The 21,033-nt window shown below is 41.3% G+C and overlaps 1 protein-coding gene across 7 annotated transcripts in view; it reads right to left on the bottom strand.

The window, feature by feature from the left end:
- The window catches only part of LOC149238645 (splicing factor U2af large subunit A-like), a 463,993-nt gene that overhangs the window by 388,177 nt on the left and 54,783 nt on the right, over positions 1 to 21,033 (bottom strand). For all 7 annotated transcript variants that reach the window (XR_016246387.1, XM_089373125.1, XM_089373126.1 and 4 more), the window contains exons 2-4: positions 10,469 to 10,671; positions 9,868 to 9,966; positions 9,218 to 9,285 (exon numbers count right to left, since the gene is read on the bottom strand). Coding sequence is in view for 6 of the 7 variants with exons in the window: in XM_089373125.1 (XP_089229251.1) it covers positions 9,218 to 9,285; positions 9,868 to 9,966; positions 10,469 to 10,671 (370 nt within the window). In the remaining variant the exon portion in view is untranslated. The remainder of the gene's footprint in view (positions 1 to 9,217; positions 9,286 to 9,867; positions 9,967 to 10,468; positions 10,672 to 21,033) is intronic.

The following is a 21,033-nucleotide window of genomic DNA, read 5'->3' as shown; positions in this document are numbered from 1 at the left end:
TTCTCCTTAATCTTCATTTTCATCCTTTTACTTAAATTTTTAACATTACCATGAAATGACTCAGGATGTTTGAGAGTGGTTTCGACCTCATTGGATTTCATATGGAGAAAGTAGAATTTTAGATTTCATTCAAAATCCAGCAGACTTATCAGTTTTTCAGGATTTCAGGATTGGAGGATTGCAATGTTTCCATTGAATTTTGTCATGTATTAGGGTATGGAACTCGTATTTAATCAAGAGCACCAATCCCTCTATGTACCTTGATGTTAGTGACATTGGTTGTCGAACTCCTCTGGGATTCGCTCCCAAACCAGGAGCTTCTAAAAATGTCGCTCCCGCTCCCGTTTTCGCTCCTGCTCCCAAGTAACACAAAGAAGAGAAACCGTTTGGATCAAAAACGGTTAAATGATCTAGTTTATGTCCAATACAACCTCCGGCTCAAACGAAACCATTTGCTGAACAAAAGACCTGATTCAGATCCCATTGTGTTGGAAGACATTGATCCAACATCAGATTGGGTAGTGGAGAGTCGTCCAGTAGAGTTTGATCCTGATGAGGATCTTGTTTTAGATTTAGATATCGAGACATCAGTTGAACTTGAACATGTTGTTCAGTTGAATGCAGATCCCAATCCACCAGCCTCAGTGTCACAGCCAGCAAGGACTCCCGTTGTAGGTGCTTCCTCTGCTCAGCCACGACAGAAGTGCAGCCGCATATCTACTCTATCTCAGCTTGCATCTGCTACAGTTGCACAGCCTGCTAGTTGTACCACTTCTACAGCTGCAGTTGGAGATGATGATGATGATGAGGAGCCATGGGCCCCCTGTTTGACTCTGATGATGATCCAGAGATTGATCGACATGATCTTGGCTCCTTTGGCAGTAGCCACTAGCCAGTAGCTGTAGTACTAGTACTGGAGTCTGGTCACAGTTTACTTTTGTTGTAGAGGCCATTTCTAGCCTCCTTGGTTATGTGTTTTTTGTTTTGAGTCTTTGATCATGTATGACAGTTGACTATGTATTGCCATTGGGTACCATTTTGATATAATGGATTGGTTCATGAGCCTACTTTGATCATATGTTGTCTTTCATCTATATTATAATGCTGTGTGTTTGGAAACATGAATGAAAATCATTAAAATTATGTTTTTTTATAAAAAAATAAATATTTAATGTATTTTTTACAACGACCGAGTCATTGAAATCGAGCCGACCGAGTCATTACCGTTTCGGAGTCGGAGTCGAAGTCGATCCTCAGTCGAGTCGGAGTCGGAGTCGGAGTTTTAAAACTATGATTGTAACCCTCTGTAATATTCCTAATTAGCCATGGCTAATTGGAATATTCGATTTTGCTCAATTTTGCCTTCTATAGTTATTTATAAATAAAAAGGTGAGGAAAAGGGGGACATAACTCACCTTTAGAATAAAGTCACTCCCTAGTAGCACAACGTTGTGACTTAAAGGGGAGCCAAGGGGGCCAAAAGACCACGCAGACACTTGGAGGGACTGCGTAGATGGAAAGGAACACGTGGCAAGAGAGGGATTGCGTTGGAGGAGGTGGGCCTTGGGATTGAGAGAGGCCAACGCTATAAAGGAGAAGGGAGCCTCCTCATTTTGTCATTCGATTATGTGCATTTGAGCTAGTCACTTCGACTTGGAGCACGCTGGCTGTTTAGCCTGTCTGCAGCACTGTTTAGTGCATTGAGTGTCTCTGTTTGGAGATCTCACCCTTAGCCCCGGGGGACTTCGAGTGCCTACTTGGGCAAGGTAGTTTCCAGTAGTCTTTTGCAGTAGGATTCATCTTTGGCGTTGTGGAGGAGCTAAGCATTTGAGGACTGCGCAGTCTTGGGAGAGAGGGACGCAGTTCTTTGGTGGGAGCTCCGGATTGGGGGTTTTGTGGAGGATTAGAGCTGGGAGATCGAGCAAGGGATCAACTCTTGCATATTGGAGGATTTTGGCAGAGTTTCGAGCTGAGTTTTGGTGGATTCTATTCAATGGCAGCGCAGAGCCTTGAGGGACAGTGTAGATCCCCAAGGGGGTGATTTTCGGGGGTCGGCTATTTCAGAAAATCTTTCTGGGTTTTTCTGGGTTTCTTGAGTAGAGTCTGATTCCAGAGTTCCAGCATTTTCTGAGGAGGGGAACAGCCCCAAATCCTCATTTGGTTTCCAATAGTAGCAGCAGCATGGCAGTTCTCCAGCAGCTTGGACGCAGTTCAGAGAGAAGCCATTCCTTCGCTATTCTGAGTGTATTTCTTCACTTGCCTTGTGCAAGTCGAGGTGCCATCCTTCTGATCACCTCCTGTACTCATTCCATTACTCAGTATAATAAAATGGCTTAGCATTTCTCTCTGCATTTCTTGAGTATCTGCTTATATTTCATGTTCACATTATTATATGTTGTTCCACTGTTATTTTTATCACTTTGAGTTTCCCGGGCACTATATCATTTGGACGTGTTTGGTTGGAGTTTGCTTGGGTTTGAGGGATATCCCGGAAACGGGATATTACACCCTTGCATTCGACAGAACCACTGTCGTTCCAGGGTTCATTAGATGCACTTGTGAACCTCTGACAATAAATAAAATGACAACACTACTCAAAGCCATTTTTGGTTGATTTTCAAAAGAAACCTCACTCCACACTATTGTTTCCCAATACTCGGTAATCGGTAGCAACTGCAAAGAAGATTCGGGTTTGGCTTTCGCATCAACAAGGACAAAATCGTCCTCCTGGAATATTGAAATTGTATCAAGCACTGCAGACTTAATTTTATTTATTGCATGTTTTTGACATGCCTCAGCTTCATCTTTCCCAGTTTGGCATGTTGCAGAAGCCTTGTTCTGAATCACTTTGCTTGGTTGGCTAGTTTGAAAGGGTTTCCAACATCCAACATTTTTATCTATCTCACCAGACTGGGTGAAATCGACTGAGCCATAAATACTCTCTCTAGTGGGGACATTCTTTGTTCCAATCTCAAATGTGAAAGTATCGCTAATTTGAGACATAGTTTTTGCTTCTAAACCTCCAGATTTAGTCCCAACCTTCTCCACTTTATCATCCCCCTCATTGGAAACATAAGACAATTTTACAGACTCGACAAGATCATTATTCTCAATAGAAGGTCGATCAACATTTGGAAGGAGAAAACAACTCTGCAAATGATTATCATCTTTATCTTCATCAAATATATCATCTATTACATCTTCATTTTCATTATCATCATTCTGATCGAAATCTTCTTCTCTTGCTTCACCTAGTTCCATTTCTTCACTGTCGCTATTATCTTTCCTTATTATCAATTTCTTTTTCACATGCTTTAACTCCTGCACATGATTTTTCTAATCGCTGAAATACTTCTTGAATTTCACTAAACTGCTCAACGCATTCAAGATGTGAACGTAATGGCACAATGTGCAGCGAACAACGTTCAAAGATCCGCATGATTATATTGTGCGCCATGGCTCTGATACCACTGAACCATAAAAACCGATAGCTCGTAGACTTGAATGTAAATACACAAGAGGTATTTGATAATAATAATTTATTATATATATAAAATATATAAGTGATATGAATGTTACAATGAGGCTCTGCTTCTATACCTAAGCAAGTGACCTTTCATGATTAGGCATGTCTTTTAGACATGCCTTTTCACTTAACTTAATGACTATTTAACATAATCAATTTTTTTATTAATTAATATTTACATTTATTTTATTTATTTACTTGTTATGAATTATATTCATAACACTAGGTCATTCAATTGTGTCTCCTTCACTTGTTGGTTTCCAACAAGTAGTTCATCTTTTCATCTATAGGGACTAACCCCCTTAGTCTACAATTAGGAGACAACTTAAATGGAGAGGGAAAGGATTAGGGAGACAGCCCCTGCCCTAAGTGTTGTCGCATTTCCATGTACAATTTGAGCGACAATAGGACCAATGTCAAATATCATTTCAGAGGATATATCGGCGTGTGTCCAGAAAGAAACTTATCAGAAATATCAGGGAAAATATTGAAAAATATTAGCAAGAATATACTTGTTCTTGACTAAACTTCTAGTTTGGTGAGAACCAATGTTTTGTTATGGGCGGAAATTTTTTGTGTAAGAAAGACGATCTCTCATCATGGGAGTCCGATTTCTCGAAATTGGGGTGCTTCTTGGAGAGGGAACCAATATTTTGCTTGTGGACCACAATAATGGCACAAAAAACTGACCCCAAGCATTGCATAGTTCAAATTGTAATGTTCACACTTCACAGTGTTAAAACATCCTAAATGATATTCATGATTCTTATGCTTAGAAATTTAAAATCTCTTAAATTAATGCATAGATATGTTTTTTTCACATATTTCTATTTAGTATTCATATATGCATGGATATATATTTTAGTTCTTTAATACTCCAAACAATAGCCTAGTTGAAGCACCACATTGTCCTTCTACCAACCCGAGTTTGATTCCTATGGTAAGGGTGGATGGGTTCGAGGGCAACTGGCAATAGGTACAGAAGTCTACATTGGGTCCCAAAGGTTGAGGCATACCAATCTACGTTGACAGGTTTACTGTGGATGCCATCCACAAAATGTGGGGAAGTGTCCTTAGGTTTCCCAAGGGGTTGTTTCATTGCAAAATTAAAAATTAAAAATATTTATTGTTGTACCTATCTTGCATACCCTATTTTTGAAGACATGTAATAGGTACTCTAGAGTGTATACTCATACTGGATACATCCTCATACCAAGGCTCCATGCAAACATTGTCAAACTCTACAAATGGGAATGTTCCTAATCCTTATCCATGAGGTTAGACAAGATTTTAAAATAGACTATAATGTGTGAAAATTTACAAGTCTAATTGCAGCAACTAGAAATTTATTCTTCTAATTGTAAATTAATTATGTAGTTTATTTGCTAAGGCAAATATCGAATAAATCACACTGCAATCTTTCACCATAAAAAAACTGCGAAAAATAAAATGTTGGAAATTGAGAAATGTTAGCACACACATCAAACGACAATTATTTTTGGACAATTGTCCCTGGAAAAACCCAATGTGGGAAAGTTGGTGCAGTAGCCAAGGGTTTTATTATTATGCAGCAGTGAGAAACTATGAGAACAACTGGATACCCAAAACTTGGAATCCTCTACAAGATAAACTGGCCACAAAAAATAGTGAGTCAATACTTGCCTCACCTGACACTAATCCAGCTCCACAACTAGCACAAACAGGTCACACGAAAGCCCCCTATGTCAGCCTCTATGTCACCCCTGCAAAGGCCCTCAAACGCTATGCCTGGAAGCTGCTCTAATCAAGTTGTCCTGCCCAACTCAGCCTCTGAGAATGACTCACTAAACCCTCTGGAAATTCTCCCAGCCTCCATCAACTGAATCGACCCTTTGTTTGGCCAAACCGAACTCTGCCTCTAAAGCTTTTGCGCAGCCCCACTGAGAAAACTCGGACCTCCTGTAGTTGCCTCTCCAGAACTGGAAAACTTACTCTAGACTCATCGACTTTTCCCCTCACTGTCTCTGTGTCCCCTCTCTAGCTTGAACTTCTCTCTATTGAATCACTACAGCTGGGAAACTCGACCTCTGCCAAGGAATTCTCTCTCCAAGTGTGTTCTCCATCAACCCCATCAACCTCCTCTTATAATCTTCAATTGGGACTTCAACGACCAAGATTAAACCTTAATTGATGGTTGAGATCATCTCTAAGTTGATCCATGTGAGTTTCTAGAGAATTATCACATTTCTCAGTTAATTCCCATTAATTAACGAGTTTTCCTAGGTTAGACTTAGGAAAAATTTAAATGATGGTCAATCAATTTAATTGAACTATCTCTAGGTGGAATTTCCATAAACGATTTATGGGTTTTGGAGACCTCTTGTGTTTTAACCTCTCCACAAAGTTTGAGACTAGAACACCATCCAATGCTACAAAAACTAACATACTGAAAGGGGATATGCGTGTGCTACAAGATTAGCAAGGTCTAGAGGCTAGATCCATGAATCCAAATTTCATATTCGAATCCAAATCTGCTAAGATCTATGAAGGTTCCACCTGCCACACTGATCCTACCTCACCACAAATGGATCCTATGATTAGTGGACAGATCACATGATAACAAGGCCCACATGCATGGACCCGAGTGCATTTCACAATTAAGTTCGACTATATGACTTTGATGATAGTTGAATTCATAAATTAATTTATAAATGGAGATCGCCCACTCATATGGCTACGATAATTGTTAATACTAAAGTTTGTCTCCATCTTTCTTCTGCTGACAATGGATATGAATTCGATAATTACTTTTAAAAGTTATATATTGATGTTATACTAGAGTTATAAAGTTATGTTATATAGTTATAATTTTATATTTAAGTAATATTAAAGTTATTTATAAATTTGATAATAGAATTTATAAAGTTACATATCAAGGATTAAAGTTATAAATTATCAATTTAAATATACTCATAAATGCCCTCATTAAAATCTAACGCAGCTATTTTCTATAAATGTATATATAAGCTATATATTTTTAACCGACTTTCTAGGGGCGGGCACTGACGGGGGCGAGAGCTCGGAGACTAGAACCCTAGCCTCTGCAGCTGTCGTTTTAGTGTTGTCAGTTCCTCTTTTGTTATGGTTCGTGGTGCCATCAATGGTCGACGTCCTCTCTTATGCGTCGTCGTCGTTTTGTTGTTGCCATTGCGTTTTCATGGGAGGTTTCAGCATTAAGGGGGGCGAGGGTTCAAAGGTTGGATCCATAGCCTTCGCAACCCTCATTTTCGTGTTGTTGGCTCCTCTTTCTTCCAGGTTTGTGGTGTTGCCTCCCGTCGATGTCCCTGGTGTGACTCTTGCACGTTGCCACCGCATTTTGGTGTGGGATGGTTCGCTTGCCGCTACGTCTATCCACTTCTACTAGTTGTGGTTGTTGCTTCTGTTGTTTGGCTTCCTCTTCCGTGGCTTGCTCGGTGTATTGGGTTTTTTTGTTGGTGCCTGGATGTGTTGATTTCCAATAGCATCGGATGTGCTCTAAGCCTCAAAATTTGCAGGGAGGCTACGACACATGTATTCCAGAATACCTAGCAATCGTTTTGGGAAATTCCACCCGAAGAAGGTTTTATTAAAATAATTAATTATTTTTAATGGATGCCTAAGTCTAAACTTAGAAAATTAAAATAATTAAAAGGTATTAATCAAACTGAGGGTGAAACTTCTTGAACAAGTCGAGTATCAAGCCAAAATGATCTAAACCATTGATTAGAATCTAATCTAGGTTGTTGGTTACTCAACGAGAAGATTATAAGAAGAGGCTTGATGGGCATTCGGAAGATACATCGAGTTGAGATCAAAAGATTGAATTTATGAAGCACAGCAATTGTCAGGGAGAGAATTCGAAGTGATCTTTTGCAGTGAGGGCCAGGAATAGTTCCGGTTGGAGATTTCTCCTGATCTGGGAATACTCAGCAGAGCAGGCAGAGAGAGATCCGGGAGAGGCAGCGCAGAGCCTTGAGGAGGTCCGTATTTTGCTTGAGGAATCGATTTTTGGAGCCGGAAGCCGGGGTGTGAAACCGAGAGGTGAAAAATGAAGTTCCTGGGAGTCAAATCGATCAGCAGAGGGAGTGATGTTGTCCCAAGACGTTGTGACGTTGGGTTGATGCAAAGGCAGCAAGAGGCAAGTCATTTTGTGGTTGGATCAGTCGAGATCGCCTGTGATAGTGTGAGGTACTTCTCACTATTCTTCTGTCAGTGATACTCTCTGTACTGGATAGCTAGCAACGCATCCAGAGATTGTATTCAGAAAACTACTACTTAATAATAAAACCCTCAGCTGCTGCACCGGCTTTCCTACATTGGGTTTTTCTGGGGACATTTGTCCAAAAACAACAGTGTAATGTGTTGTGCATTTCTTTCTTGCTCAGTTTCTTGTTTCCGCTTATAATTCAATTGGTGAAGACTGCAGTGTATTAGTTTCGGTGTTTCCTGTAGGAAACAGTAAATAATTTGTTCAGTAATTACCAAATAGAAGGAACTTAATCAGTTGCTGCAGCAGTGATTCGGGTAATCGAATTTTAACAGGCTGGGGTTGTAAGCCATTTTCTATACATCTGGATTCGGCCCTTCTAGTTTCAGCCCGTTAAATGTTTGGTTCCCTTTTGGGATTTTGTTCGTGGGCCTTTGCACCTGATTATGTTTGTATTAGAGGTTTCGGCCCTGTTGTAAGGTTATTTTGTGTGGACCTCTGGGGTTTCTCTGCCAAGGGACTGTATATTGGAGTTTTGTGCTCAGTTTTTGTTGGCCATGCAGCTATATTTTGAATGTGCTTCAGAATATTTGATGTAATTTTGTTCTCAGTAATAAAATTATGGTTCGGCTTCCTCTTCCGTGGCTTGCTCTGTGTATTGGTTTCTTTTGCTAGTGTCTGGATGTGGTCGCGGGCCTTTTTCTGTACATCTGGACTTGGCCCGTTAAATGTTTAGTTCCCTTTTGGAATTTTGTTCACGGGCCTTTGCGCCTGATTATGTTTGTAGTAGAGGTTTCGGCCCTGTTGTATGGTTATTTTGTGCAGACCTTTGGGGTTTCTCTGCCGAGGAAGAACTGTATATTGGAGCATAAATTGGAGCTTTGTGCTCTGTTTTTGTCGACCATGCAGCTATCTTCTGAATGCGCTTCAGCATATCTAATGTAATTTTGTTCTCAATAATAAAATTACAGTTATTTTTCTTGGAAAAAAATAAGCTATATATTTTTAATTTTTATATAAGTTCTATATTTAAAAAATTACAAAAATATATTTATATGTTTGTACCTGTCGTTTCCTTGCCATATCCACATCGTGGCTTTTCAAAAATCTGGTGGATCCAGATCCGGATCCAAATCCTGGTAACTCATGAATCTGCTCAAACACATGCAAGTTTTGCTTCTACTTTACAGCTAGGATGGCAATACCCATTTGTAGCATATACTAGAAATGGATAAATGAAAAGAACCAGCTATAGAGACAGTGTTCAGTTTCAGTATCATATAACAAAAATGAAAAATCAGACTTTCAGATGGACAGCATAAAACCAACCAGTTTTATTAACAATAAGAATCAGAAAACTATCAATGGTTTACAAGATATTCGACATAAAATATTACAATAAATGCACAGAAAGATTCAGATAAATAATTCACAATTAAAGATGATCTAGAGATTTTTATACAAACCTGTAACATTAGCACCAGCCATCATGGCTGCAGCAGGGGGTGCCATGTCAAAACCACTTACTCGTTTACTGCAATAAAGGAATTTGGTAAAATGTAACTTTGAGATGGAAATTAAAAATTATAGAGAGATATACACTTCAAAAAATAAAACGATAACACAATCTCCCAAAAAATGGGTCAAATTCTGCAAAACCTTGAATTAGCTAACGATTATTAGCATCACTAAGATCTACAACATTTTAATTTTTACCTAGAGTATATCTTTTTTTTAATGCATGCCGCATATGGAAAACTGTCAAACTTGACCAATAACTTAAATCCCAGGGCTCTATGCCCACCAGAGTTTGAACCTAGGTCATCAACATGGCAACGCCCCATCTCAGCCACTAGACAACAGCCTGGCAGACTTCTAGACTCGAATGTTGTTAAACAAAAATGAAATCTTTAAAAACTCAAAGCATTTACTGTACTGTAACATATGTTTGAATAAACAATCATAGCATTATATAAAACTCACTAGATTACCTGCCAATTATGAAATATATAAAGGAATTGGTAATTTAAGAAGGCCATTATGTGAGATACAATGTTGCACTTCAACAATTATCCCATTTCAAGAAATCAAGCATCAGCAATATAAACAGTTGTACCTTTGAGAGCGAGACCGTGAACGATCCTTCGACCTCCTTAAGCGGGAATGTGACCTATGTCTATGTCTTCTGTCACTGTCACGATCATAATCTCGATACCTGAAATTGACAGTGTAGAATTTTCATGTTTATATTTTAAAATTTAAAACATATTCGAGTTCTCAGACACACCGGCCAAAGAAATAGACAGAAATCCAACACCAACTTATTACTGTAGCATGCAAACAGAATGTAGCATGCAACCAGATCCTTACACGAAACCATCGAACAGCATGGAATTAAAACTTTTTCAAGGTACATATTCCAGAAGTTTCAAGTAATCAAACAGAACATGCATTAGGCAAAATTATTTGGAAAGGGTATTGAAAATGTAACAAACTTTGGAACCAAAAACAGCCCAAGTATTGTGAAACATTTTATATAGAAATATCAAGTAAGAAAAAAAGTTGGATTGTATTAACCTATATTCCGAAGAAATTTTCGAAGAAAAATGGCATAGTCAAAACTTTCATACATAAAATTCACTGGCAATGTTTTGAAATAAATTGAATAAAGAAAATTATATCAATAAATAGATAAAAGATAATTCGCTATAAATCACCTTTCATGATCACGACTTTGATGCCTCTCATAATCTCTGTCCCTGCTCTTGTCCCTGATTCTCTCTCTGTCTCGCCGACTTCTACCATCTCTATCACTCTGGTCCCTGTGATGATCTCGATGATGGTGATCCTTTTCCCTTTCCTTGTTACGGTCAATCTCTCTGTTTCTTCCTCTTTCTCTTTCAGAATCACATATTTCATGCTGCACGGATAAGTATGACAATTAAATCCTATAACAAAAGAAAGTAAAACCAAAATTTTAACTCCCATGTTTTCCCTCACATTACAACTACTGTTAACCATGAGAAATAGAACAATTTTTTCTGTAAAAGAATTTATATCAACACATTCAAACTAGATTCATGCAGCAAGTGAACAAATATATTGTGGAAAATTGAGGCAGAATACCCGGAGAATCTGTAAATTAAATCCACCAAAACCTGACCAGAGAGAAGAAATGAAGCAAAAGACAATACACCCTTATGCTATTCAATCTACTAGAAGCATACTCATCCCAACCAACTGGTATAGACCATTTCAAGGCAAAACCAGTCCAGTTTCAAAGCAAAACAAAAACAATACCAGTTCGACACAGTTCATGGACAAACCAATCAAACAAGCCAGATTTAAAGGTACCTAACCGGTCCAACCCATGACACATTTGGCCCAAAAAATTACTCAAAAAAAAAAAGTTATAATCACCTGTACATATATATACATGAGAAAACTTTGCATATTTGGTGTCTAACGATTTAGATTTAAATTGATGTACATGGCATATTAATTTTTATTAATTTGAACATTTTTTGCTTTTTTCAGTGGACCCACCTTTTCCAATATATTCCCAGTTCTGGTCCAATTCAAGATTTTGGCTTCTCCAGTTCCAGTCAAGTTCTGGTTCTGGTAACTTAATTTGAATACCAATAGAAAGTAGAAAGTTAAATCATAACACCTTGTCCAATCTGCCTGCCAATCGACTCAAACAACATTTGGGAAGATTTTAAGCACAATTTTTTACCTAAGTTGTAAGAAATGCCCAACCCCATACCAGTATTCGAAACTCGTCAAAACATCAAAACAAATAGAAAATGGCTCAGAAATACCCTAAGCTGTACCATCTGATATTTCATGATTTGGAAACATCATACAGTATGGCTCAGGGCATTTCCAGGTTGTTTCAGCATGAAAATCCCGTATTTCAGTATGATTTGAAGTTGTCTAGGACTGGCCAACAGTCCATGAAGGGTGTACACCCATAAAATGTCTAAAACCCCATAACCTGTGGAAGATGATGTCAAATTAACCTCTAATTCATTTCTACATCTTATTTTTTTATCTTCTTTCTTCAATGAAGACTTGAAAGAAAATGTCTTCATAGCTCAACCTAAAGGTTTTGTTGTAAAGGGAAAAGAATGGTAAGTTTGTAAAGTTATCAAATCCTTATATGGCCTGACATCATATCTGAGCCAAACTTAGGCACTTCTGCCCCACTCAGTGTGATATTCCCACTTAGCATAATTGCTAAAGGCAATATCAATCTTGCCCAATTTTGTCTTATTTCATGTTTGCACTTAGGAGATGTGGGTTCAGAGGTCCCACATGAATTTTAGGATTAAGTGGGGGCCCAAACATTAGGAAGGAAGGGAAATATTGCGGCTCTAGGGCCACCCCACGGAGAATTATGGCCCATATGCGGAAGACACTATCATTGGAGCGAAGTTGGTGGGGAAAGTCGAAATGGGCCCACGTGGGCACCTTAGAGGTTCTTTGATAAATAGAGCAAGAGGCACTCATTTTGGGCATTCATTCATCATTTGCAAAATTGTCTATGACAAGAGCACGCTTGAGCTGAAGCCAAGTTTGCAAGTGTTGTTTAGCACACGAGTGTCTCCAAGCGGAGATCTCAGCCCTTGCTTCAGTGGACTTCGAGTGCCAGCGCAAGGAGGGAGTTTCACCTTGCCTTTTCGCACTACCAGCAGGAGGGTCGATTTCCTGGGAGAGGAGCAGCTATAGCAGCACAGGGATTGTGCAGTTCTTTGTGGGAGCACTCCGAGAGGTGGAGGAGTGAGTTGTGATTGGGGCTGAAACTTGGAGTGAAGGCCGAGGAAGCATTTTGAGGAGTATTGCAGCCATTTTGGAGGCCTTTTGCAGCAGAATTTACAGGTGGGTCGAATCACCCAGCAGTTGAGCCATTGAGGGAAAATACGGTCGAATTTCCTAAGTTAAGCATTGGCCAAATCCTTCGTGGGTTATTCTAGGTATTTGGTGGAGAGGCTAGGATTAATTTCCCTGAATTTTCTGAGCACTGGAGAGGTCCCTAGCAGCAGATCTATTCAGCCAGCAATGTTCTTCAGCGCAGAGCTTGAGCAGCATAGCAGTAAATTAGAGGAGGGTGTCTTATTTGTCATTTGGGGCTTTGCTAACTTGGCTTGAGCAAACCCAAGTGCATTCATTCCAGCACCTTATTGTACACCCATATTTATTAATAAAAAGAGCTCATCAATGCAGCTTTTGGCGCAATTTTATGGTCAGATTGTGTGTTCATTGTTTTATGGTGTTTTTGTCTATGTTTGCTTTGCATATTTACTGTTAATTTTCTTTGGGGATATTACAGTGGTATCAGAGCATGATTTTGACCAGTTGTGGGTCTAAATCACACAAATGCTCAAGTGTTATTGTGGACTAGAATTCAAGAGGCTGAAACACTAGTCCCATATTATTCTCCAAATTGAACTTATGCCCAAAAATGTCTCAGCAGGAGAAATTTGAAAATGTTACTAGGAGCATCGAGAGACTGGCGGGGCTTCTCGAAGAGTGGTTGTCAGCAAGGGCAGCAAGAAGAAACAATAGTTGCCAACCCGTAGATGAAGAAAATAAGAGGAGCATGATTGTTGAACTAAACGATAGTAGCAATACTGCAGAGACGAAGATGGGAGGCGGAGGTAGTGACGTGATGAGAGAGAACATACCCCTGGAAGAGGGAATTCATCTAGATATGTTCCAGCCGGTTGAGCATGAAGCTAATGGCACGCAGGAGGAGCACAAGGATACACCTAGTGTGATGCAGGAGTCACTCCGTTTGGAGTTTCTTTTGGTAGCCCCAGTAGATAGATTAGAGGAAGCAATTGAGCACACATCCATTGATGAGGTATCCATTTGATGAGGCATCCCGATCTATGACAGAGCTTTAGAACGACAGCCACCTACAGCTCACTGATGAGCATGTCTTGCATGATGGGTTATCTATGGAGGAGCAGTTGGAGGCTCATGTCAAGCCCGTGATGGAGGAGGATGTGCAACCATCCTTTGGGCTACCCATTGATGAGGGGCAGCATAGAGACCACGCGTTGGGGTTCCAGCACAATTCACTTTGGAGGCACACTAACAGGATCTACAACGTTATCAGCCCACCCCTATTCATTGGATTGAGAGAGGCAGAGTTGTCTAGACATACCAGAGGGGATGACCAAGTTAGTAGCACTATTGGGTCACCTTTACCCATTGGAGAGAGGGGGGCGGAGCTACTTAGTTAGATCTCATGTGTTGACCTGGATAGCAAGATGAGACGATCAGAGTTGCACAAGGTGCAACATCCATATGTCGGTGTTGTTCTATGTGCGGGAGTTTGTGCATTCAATCCCTCTCTTGGGGTTGCATGGCGAGAGATTCTGAGTTGGTAACCAGTGGAGTGGACTGGACTCATGGAGATGGCCATAGTCTAGAGTAAAGCTCAGTGGGAGCTCTTAGACACTGAGGGCACTAGAGGCCCAGGTTGGCATTGGGATCCAGGTGAAACTCCCTATCCGATATCAGACATGCAGGATGGGGCTATGGCATTGATGAGCTGGTCGACTCAGTGACTGATCATATGCATTCCTTAGGGGAGTTCCAGTCGGCACTAGCGGACAAGCGTTTGTGAGCAGGCTCCATGGATTGAATTGGCATGTTGGTTGCGCATGGGGTTGCAAGATGATTAGCATTCTCTGGAAGGAGCTGGTGGGAGGAGGTGGCATAGGTAGGCCACCAGACCGAGCATTGTATGGAGACGATGTTCTCCCATTGGGGTATTGGGCTCAAGAGTCACCAAGGATCGGCACAGCAGAGATATCCCCTCTAGCAGATGTGGAGTTAGGCTGTTTAGGTCTACCAGGGCAGATGAGGAGGTGTAGATCACTTCGTGGCAAGTGTACTAGCAGCATAGTGGTTGCATGGGCACATATTGGATGAATGGCATTGAGCGTTGGTATCCAGGGGTGCATAGAGTTGTGCCACGGTTATGCAGAGGTGTGTAGGGGTACGTACTAGTGTGCAGACGAGCAAGATGATGTACAACAGGTTATCAGAGTGTTGCCGCTAGAGAGATATCCTGACGAGGGCATTAGGCACACCATTGGGTTTGGCACACTCAGATTTCGAGAGTGAGTTGATCATAGGGTCGATAGTGAGCTTCCATTTATCACTCTCCAACATTGCACACTGACACAGGGGACTTGGATATCATCTCTCAATGCTCTCATCACGAGCAACAAGACCCATGAGGTTCATCTGAGACAGTTGGATGGGACACAATGTATTGGGAGAGAGGTTTTCCAGTTGTGGCATATGGTCAGGACGCGAGTTGGTGGATGCAGGGTCGGGGGTAGTTCGATCTCCTACAGAGATAGCACTTACACCACCCTTGAGCCCACACTCAGGTAATACATGATCCCCTTTAGGTGAGACATTCTAAGGCATCTCTGGAGCATCTACAGCGGTTGGTGGACCTTGCTTATAAGCGGATGTTTAGACTCTGGGCAATATGGGGAGCACTTTTAAGAGGCAGGACGACAGATCCTATTGTGTGGTATGGTCGGCGTAGGGTTGTGTTGCACGCACCAGATTGGTTCGTGATATATGGAGTTCATATATTGATTGGACGCAGGGACCTACAATGTGGTACAGGTTGGTTCGATCGGCTATCAACACTATGCGATAGTCATTCTGGCTATAAGATTTAGGGGTTTTGGTTGGTCGATTGGACACTCAGCTTCGTGGTGAGTGGGATCAGGACAGGGATGACCCACCTCACCCTTGGTTTGACATGTGGGGGAGCGTTGAGGCCTTGATTGCGTGGCAAGGTTGGTTTTCCTTGTTATCGCTACGTATCAGGGTGAGTGTTGGATGAGTAGGAGGTGATATCATGGAAGTGCTTGGTCCAAATGCGTTGCAACTCCATAGATGTTTTGTTGTCAGGTTCCAAGAGAGGTGGATACAACTTGAGCATGAGGGGCAGATTGTCATGATCAGAGTTGCACAGCGACAACATAGTGGCACCCTTTTTAGACTAGCGTGGGATCCGAGCATCATAGGACTTGGTAGTATAGCTACCCTTGGGGATGAGCTAATTTCTACAAGGCAAGATCATTCAAACCTTCCATTAGGGCTTTGTTGACTCACTGATGGTGTGGGGGACTTCATTAGCATGGCAGGTGGGCTAGCAGGATGATATCAGGAGAAGCTCACGTGAGCGAGACGTTATCTCTGCAGGGATTGGGTGGTATCTTCGAGCGTATACTTTTGGAGTGCATGGGATGGCCTACGTGGTAGGACAACCTCACAAGGTGTTGGGCATAGTGCTAGATTATCATGATCCCCTACTCATTGATGGTATACGAGGGATTCTGGTACTTATACCGAGCAGGATAGTGAGTGGAGCGAAGGGAGCTTCAGGTGGGACAGGATGACTTGGGATCTTGGTATTGAGGGATTCTTTCATGTCAGGACAGTGCAGAGGTCAGGGATGAATCAATGGCACATGTGGAACCCTGGCACATTTTTGCAGTGACAATGGGGAGCAACAACTAGAGAGAGCATTGTTCGATAGTTGCTTGACGAGAAGCAATGTTTTGGTGGGGAGGACTGTGATATTCCCACTTAGCAATATTGCTAAGGGAAATATCAATCTTGCCCCATTTTTGTCTTATTTCATGTTTGCACTTAGGAGATGTGGGTTCAGAGGTCCCACATGAATTTTGGGATTAAGTGGGGCTCTAAACATTAGGAAGGAAGGGAAATATTGCGGCTCTAGTGGAGCATGGGGGCCACCCCATGGAGAATTATGGCCCACATGTGGAAGACACTCTCATTGTGAAAATTCTATCACTGCAGCAACTGATTTATTTTTTTCTACTTATTCCACAATAAGTTATTTATGAAATTACTTCAATAAACATTAAAATAAATATTGCTGCAGATATCACACCGTAATACAGAAACAAACATATGCACAAGAATCAACACATTGACACAGTTATTTTGGACAACAGTCCCCGGAAAAACCTAGTGTGGGAAAACGGTGCAGCAAGGGAGGTTTTTATTATTCAGCAATTCTTCAGTACAATAGGGAGCCAAACTAGCTTACCCATAGAGAGAAAAAAATTCTCCAGCACTTCTCCCAATCCCAGCGTCAATCCGGCTGACCTTTGCGTGGCTCTAAAACCCTCTGTGTCAGCCCCTGCTTGACTGCATCAGCCCTAGGCCTCTCTACGTCACCCACGCAGGCCCAATTAATGACTGCACAGTCTCCTACTGCCTCTGCGTCTGCCTCTCCTGCCTCAGCGCTGATCTCTAGCGACTGATCTCGTCTCTCTATTCCATACTTGCTGCCTCCTGACTACTCACCAGACCATTGGTTCAATTTCTCAGCTAACCCCGCTCCAGAAATTGAACTGACTGGTCTCCCTTAGTGTGTTATCCAAGTGACTCTCAAGCCTCCTCTTATACTTTTCTCATTGACAAATCAACGACCAAGATTAAGTCCCTAATCAATGGCTAAGATTAGATCTCGCTTGATCCATGACTTTTGGACAATTCTAACACAATTTTATATTAATTCACATTAATATTTTATTTTCCCTAAGTTTAGACTTAGGGACTTCATTAAAAATATTAATTATTTTAATATCTCCAAAATTGTTTAGAATCTGCCCAAACCCTTTCTAGGTATTGGAGATCTCATGTGCCTTAGCCTCTCCACCAATTTTCGTGGCTAGAGCACATCCGATGCTACCTCAAATCAACACTCATTAGAGCGAAGTTGGTGGGGAAAGTCTAGCTAGGCCCACATGAGCATCTTGGAGGCTCTTTGATAAATAGAGCAAGAGGCACTCATTTTGGGCATTCATTCATCTTTTGAAAAATTGTCTATGACAAGAGCACGCTTCAACTGAAGCCAAGTCTGGAAGTGTTGTTTAGCACACGAGTGTCTCCGAGCGGAAATCTCAGCCCTTGCTTTGGTGGACTTCGAGTGCTAGCCCAAGGAGGGATTTTCACCTTGCCTTTTCGCACTACTAGCGCGAGGGTCGATTTCTTGGGAGAGAAGTAGCTACACAACACTGCAGGGATTGCGCAATTCTTTCTGGGAGCACTCCGGGAGGTGGAGGAGTTAGTTGTGATTGGGGCTGAAACTTGGAGTGAAGGTCGAGGAAGCATTTTGAGGAGTATTGCAGCCATTTTGGAGTCCTTTTGCAGCAGCATCTACAGGTGGGTCAAATCACCTAGCAGTTGAGCCATTGAGGAAAAATAGGGCCAAATTTCCGAATTCAAGCATTGGCCAAATCCTTCATGGGTTATTCTAGGTATTTGGCGAAGAGGTCGGGATTAATTTCAGAGAATTTTCTAAGCAACGGAGAGGGCCCTATCAACAGATCTATTCAACCAGCAGCATATTTCTAAGCATCTTCAGCACAGAGCTTAGGCAGCGTAGCAACAGATCAGAGGAGGGTGTCTTAAATGTCATTTGGGGCTTTGCTAGCTTGCCCTGAGCAAGCCTAGGTGCATTCCTTCCAGCATCTTATTGTACACCCATATTTATTAATAAAAAGAGCTCAACAACGCAGTTTTTGGTGCAATTTTAGTCTAAATGTGTGTTCACTGTTTTATGGTGCTTTTGTCTATGTTTGCTTTCCATATTTACTATTAATTTTCCTTAGGGATATTACACTCAGTAACTCCTATGCCATCTCTCAAGTCTGCAACCATCCTTGAATTCAGCTTTATTCGTCAGATAGAAACGGCCCATTCCTCCTTTGTTGGATTCTCTTAGGTAGAAACAGCCCTCTCCTCTTGGACTGGATACTCTCCCCTTAAGATTCAATCCCTGCTCATGATTCTTGCCTTGACTATTCACGTGCATCCTCTGGTGCAGCTCATTGGTATCCTTGCTTTATCCCGCAGCCCACAAATATACCCAAGGCCTAGAATTCTTGTTGAACGCCTTCACTCATAGACCTTGTGATCTGTTATTTAGATAGGCTTTCTCTCACGGGATTGGATTGCATTGTACAATGTTGTATACCTAAGCATTCTCTTGGCCTTCATCATTTAGCCTTAAGGATTACTACCTTTTCCTCCACCCTTCTCATCACATCATTCGAACTTGCGATGTCTATTAAATTGATAAGAATGGGGGGCATTCCGAAAATCAAACATGGGACCTCTTGCATCAGCAAATAACAACTTTCACCATTACCATCCCCAATCGTGACCCGTTTGTCCAACCTTTGGTGTATTTTCACGTGAAAAACCCTCAAGATAAAGAGAAAATCAACAATCATTAGGTACAATAACCATGGATGCATCATAGTGGACTATACTTAGTGCAAGGGCACAATAATACTTCACACAAAGATCACCTTCAAATATCTAACTAGATCAAGTCCCATAGAAGTGTTCCCTCCTTATGTTAGGGGTGGTAGATGGATAACCCTATTAGGTTTCCAACCCCAAGGAGAAGTCATAGGTCCCAAGTCAACCCACCAATCGATAGGTGTGTGTAGATGGTGGCAACTAAGCGGGTATAACTTCAAGGCAAGTTGCCATAGGCAAGTGACCAGCTAATAGTGGTCCAACATCCTGAGTGTATAGATATAACAAAGAAGCAATCATGGAGGCATGAGTTACCCCTTTCTTAGGCCTGCGTTTTCCACTGTTATAGTGTGCCTTTTACTTCTTTATGATTTCGCTTTGATTTGGGTGCATAGCTCAAGAGCCCAAGCTTGCTTTTTGAGATCTACCATTAATACCCCTTAATGATGAAGCAATATATTATTATCATCAAGGTTGGGGCAATATAATGCTTCCTCTTATAGATGGAGCATCATGTGCTCGACGAACTAGGTGATGGCTAATGAGAGCGGTAGAGCCCATGCGCTAATTAAATCTCCCAACAATCTTTTGCATTCTATTTTTTTCTTTCAGTTGGCTTCCTTATGCTTTTCTCTTTTAGCTGCATCAACCTCCAAGGCAAAGTTTTCCTGCCCAGACTCAAGGATGAGGATGAGAGGATGCCAATCCCCATGAACAATTGACCATCGACCTAAAGAATGGAGATGGAATAATGAGAAATACAAAAAGTGGTAATTATGGGATACCATTGGCACGCTACTTCAATCAAAGCCTCCATAATAGTGTCCTTCCTAAAACCCTAAGGCCTCAGAAAAGGTCCCACTAGACTAGATTCAAAGACAGACAAACCTCCCAGGAGAAGTGAGGAAACAAGAATGCAATCAATATTGGCCAATCATTCAAATTGTTGATTTCTAGTAGCATCGGATGTGCTCTAAGTCTCAAATTTTGCAAGGAGGCTTAGGCACTTGTATTCCAAAGAACACAGAAAGCGTTTTGGGAAATTCCACCCAGAAACAATTTTATTAAAGTAATTAATTATTTTTAATGGGACCCTAAGTCTAAACTTAGCTATTCCAAAGAACACAGAAAGTGTTTTGTGGAATTCCACCCAGAAACAGTTTTATTAAAGTAATTAATTATTTTTAATGGGACCCTAAGTCTAAACTTAAGAAAATAAAATAATTAAAGGGTATTAATATAAACTGTGGGTGTAACTTCTAGAAGAAGACGAGGATCAAGTAGAAATGATCTTAGCCATTGATTAGCTTCTAATCTGGGTCGTTGAATGTCAACGAGAAGATTATTTAAGGAGGCTTGAGGGTCACTTGGAAAGATACACACACAGAGTGAGTTCAGAAGTTCGATTTTCTGAAGCAGAGAAGCTACCGAGAGAATATCGATAATGAGCTTGTGCAGTGAGGGTCAGGGATAGTTGGGTTGGAATATCTTCTCCAGAGTCCATGATACACAGCAAAGAGGCAGAGAAACACTAGAAGGAAGCAGCGCAGGAACCAGGAGAGGTTGACGCTGAGCCAGAAGTTCTCACGCAGAGGTTGGCACTGAGCCAGAAGGGCTCACGCAGAAGCAGCGTTGTCTCCAAGCAAAAGCCTGGATTTGCTAAGGGAATTGACATTTCTAAGCCTAGAGGACTAGAAACTACTCTAGAAGGCAAATCGATCCTCAGTTGAGCTAACTCAGGGCCTTAGAGGTTGACGCGGGGGCCACGCAAGGGCAGCGCAGAAGTAGCCAGGGAACTCGTATTTTCGCTGTCGGATCAACCGGAACTTGCTGGGTAGAGTGAGGTAATCTCACAAATTTATTTTGCCAATTTATTTCTCTGTAACTAGATTGTCGAGAGGGAATTCAGAGTTCTATTCAGAAAACTACTACATAATAA

This window comes from Pinus tabuliformis, chromosome 8, assembly GCF_031772625.1.
Source record: "Pinus tabuliformis cultivar Carrire ecotype Pingquan chromosome 8, CPIR1, whole genome shotgun sequence".
NCBI lineage: Eukaryota > Viridiplantae > Streptophyta > Pinopsida > Pinales > Pinaceae > Pinus > Pinus tabuliformis.
The sequence above is the reverse complement of the archived record's forward strand: the minus strand, read 5'-3'. Positions and strand labels throughout refer to the sequence as shown.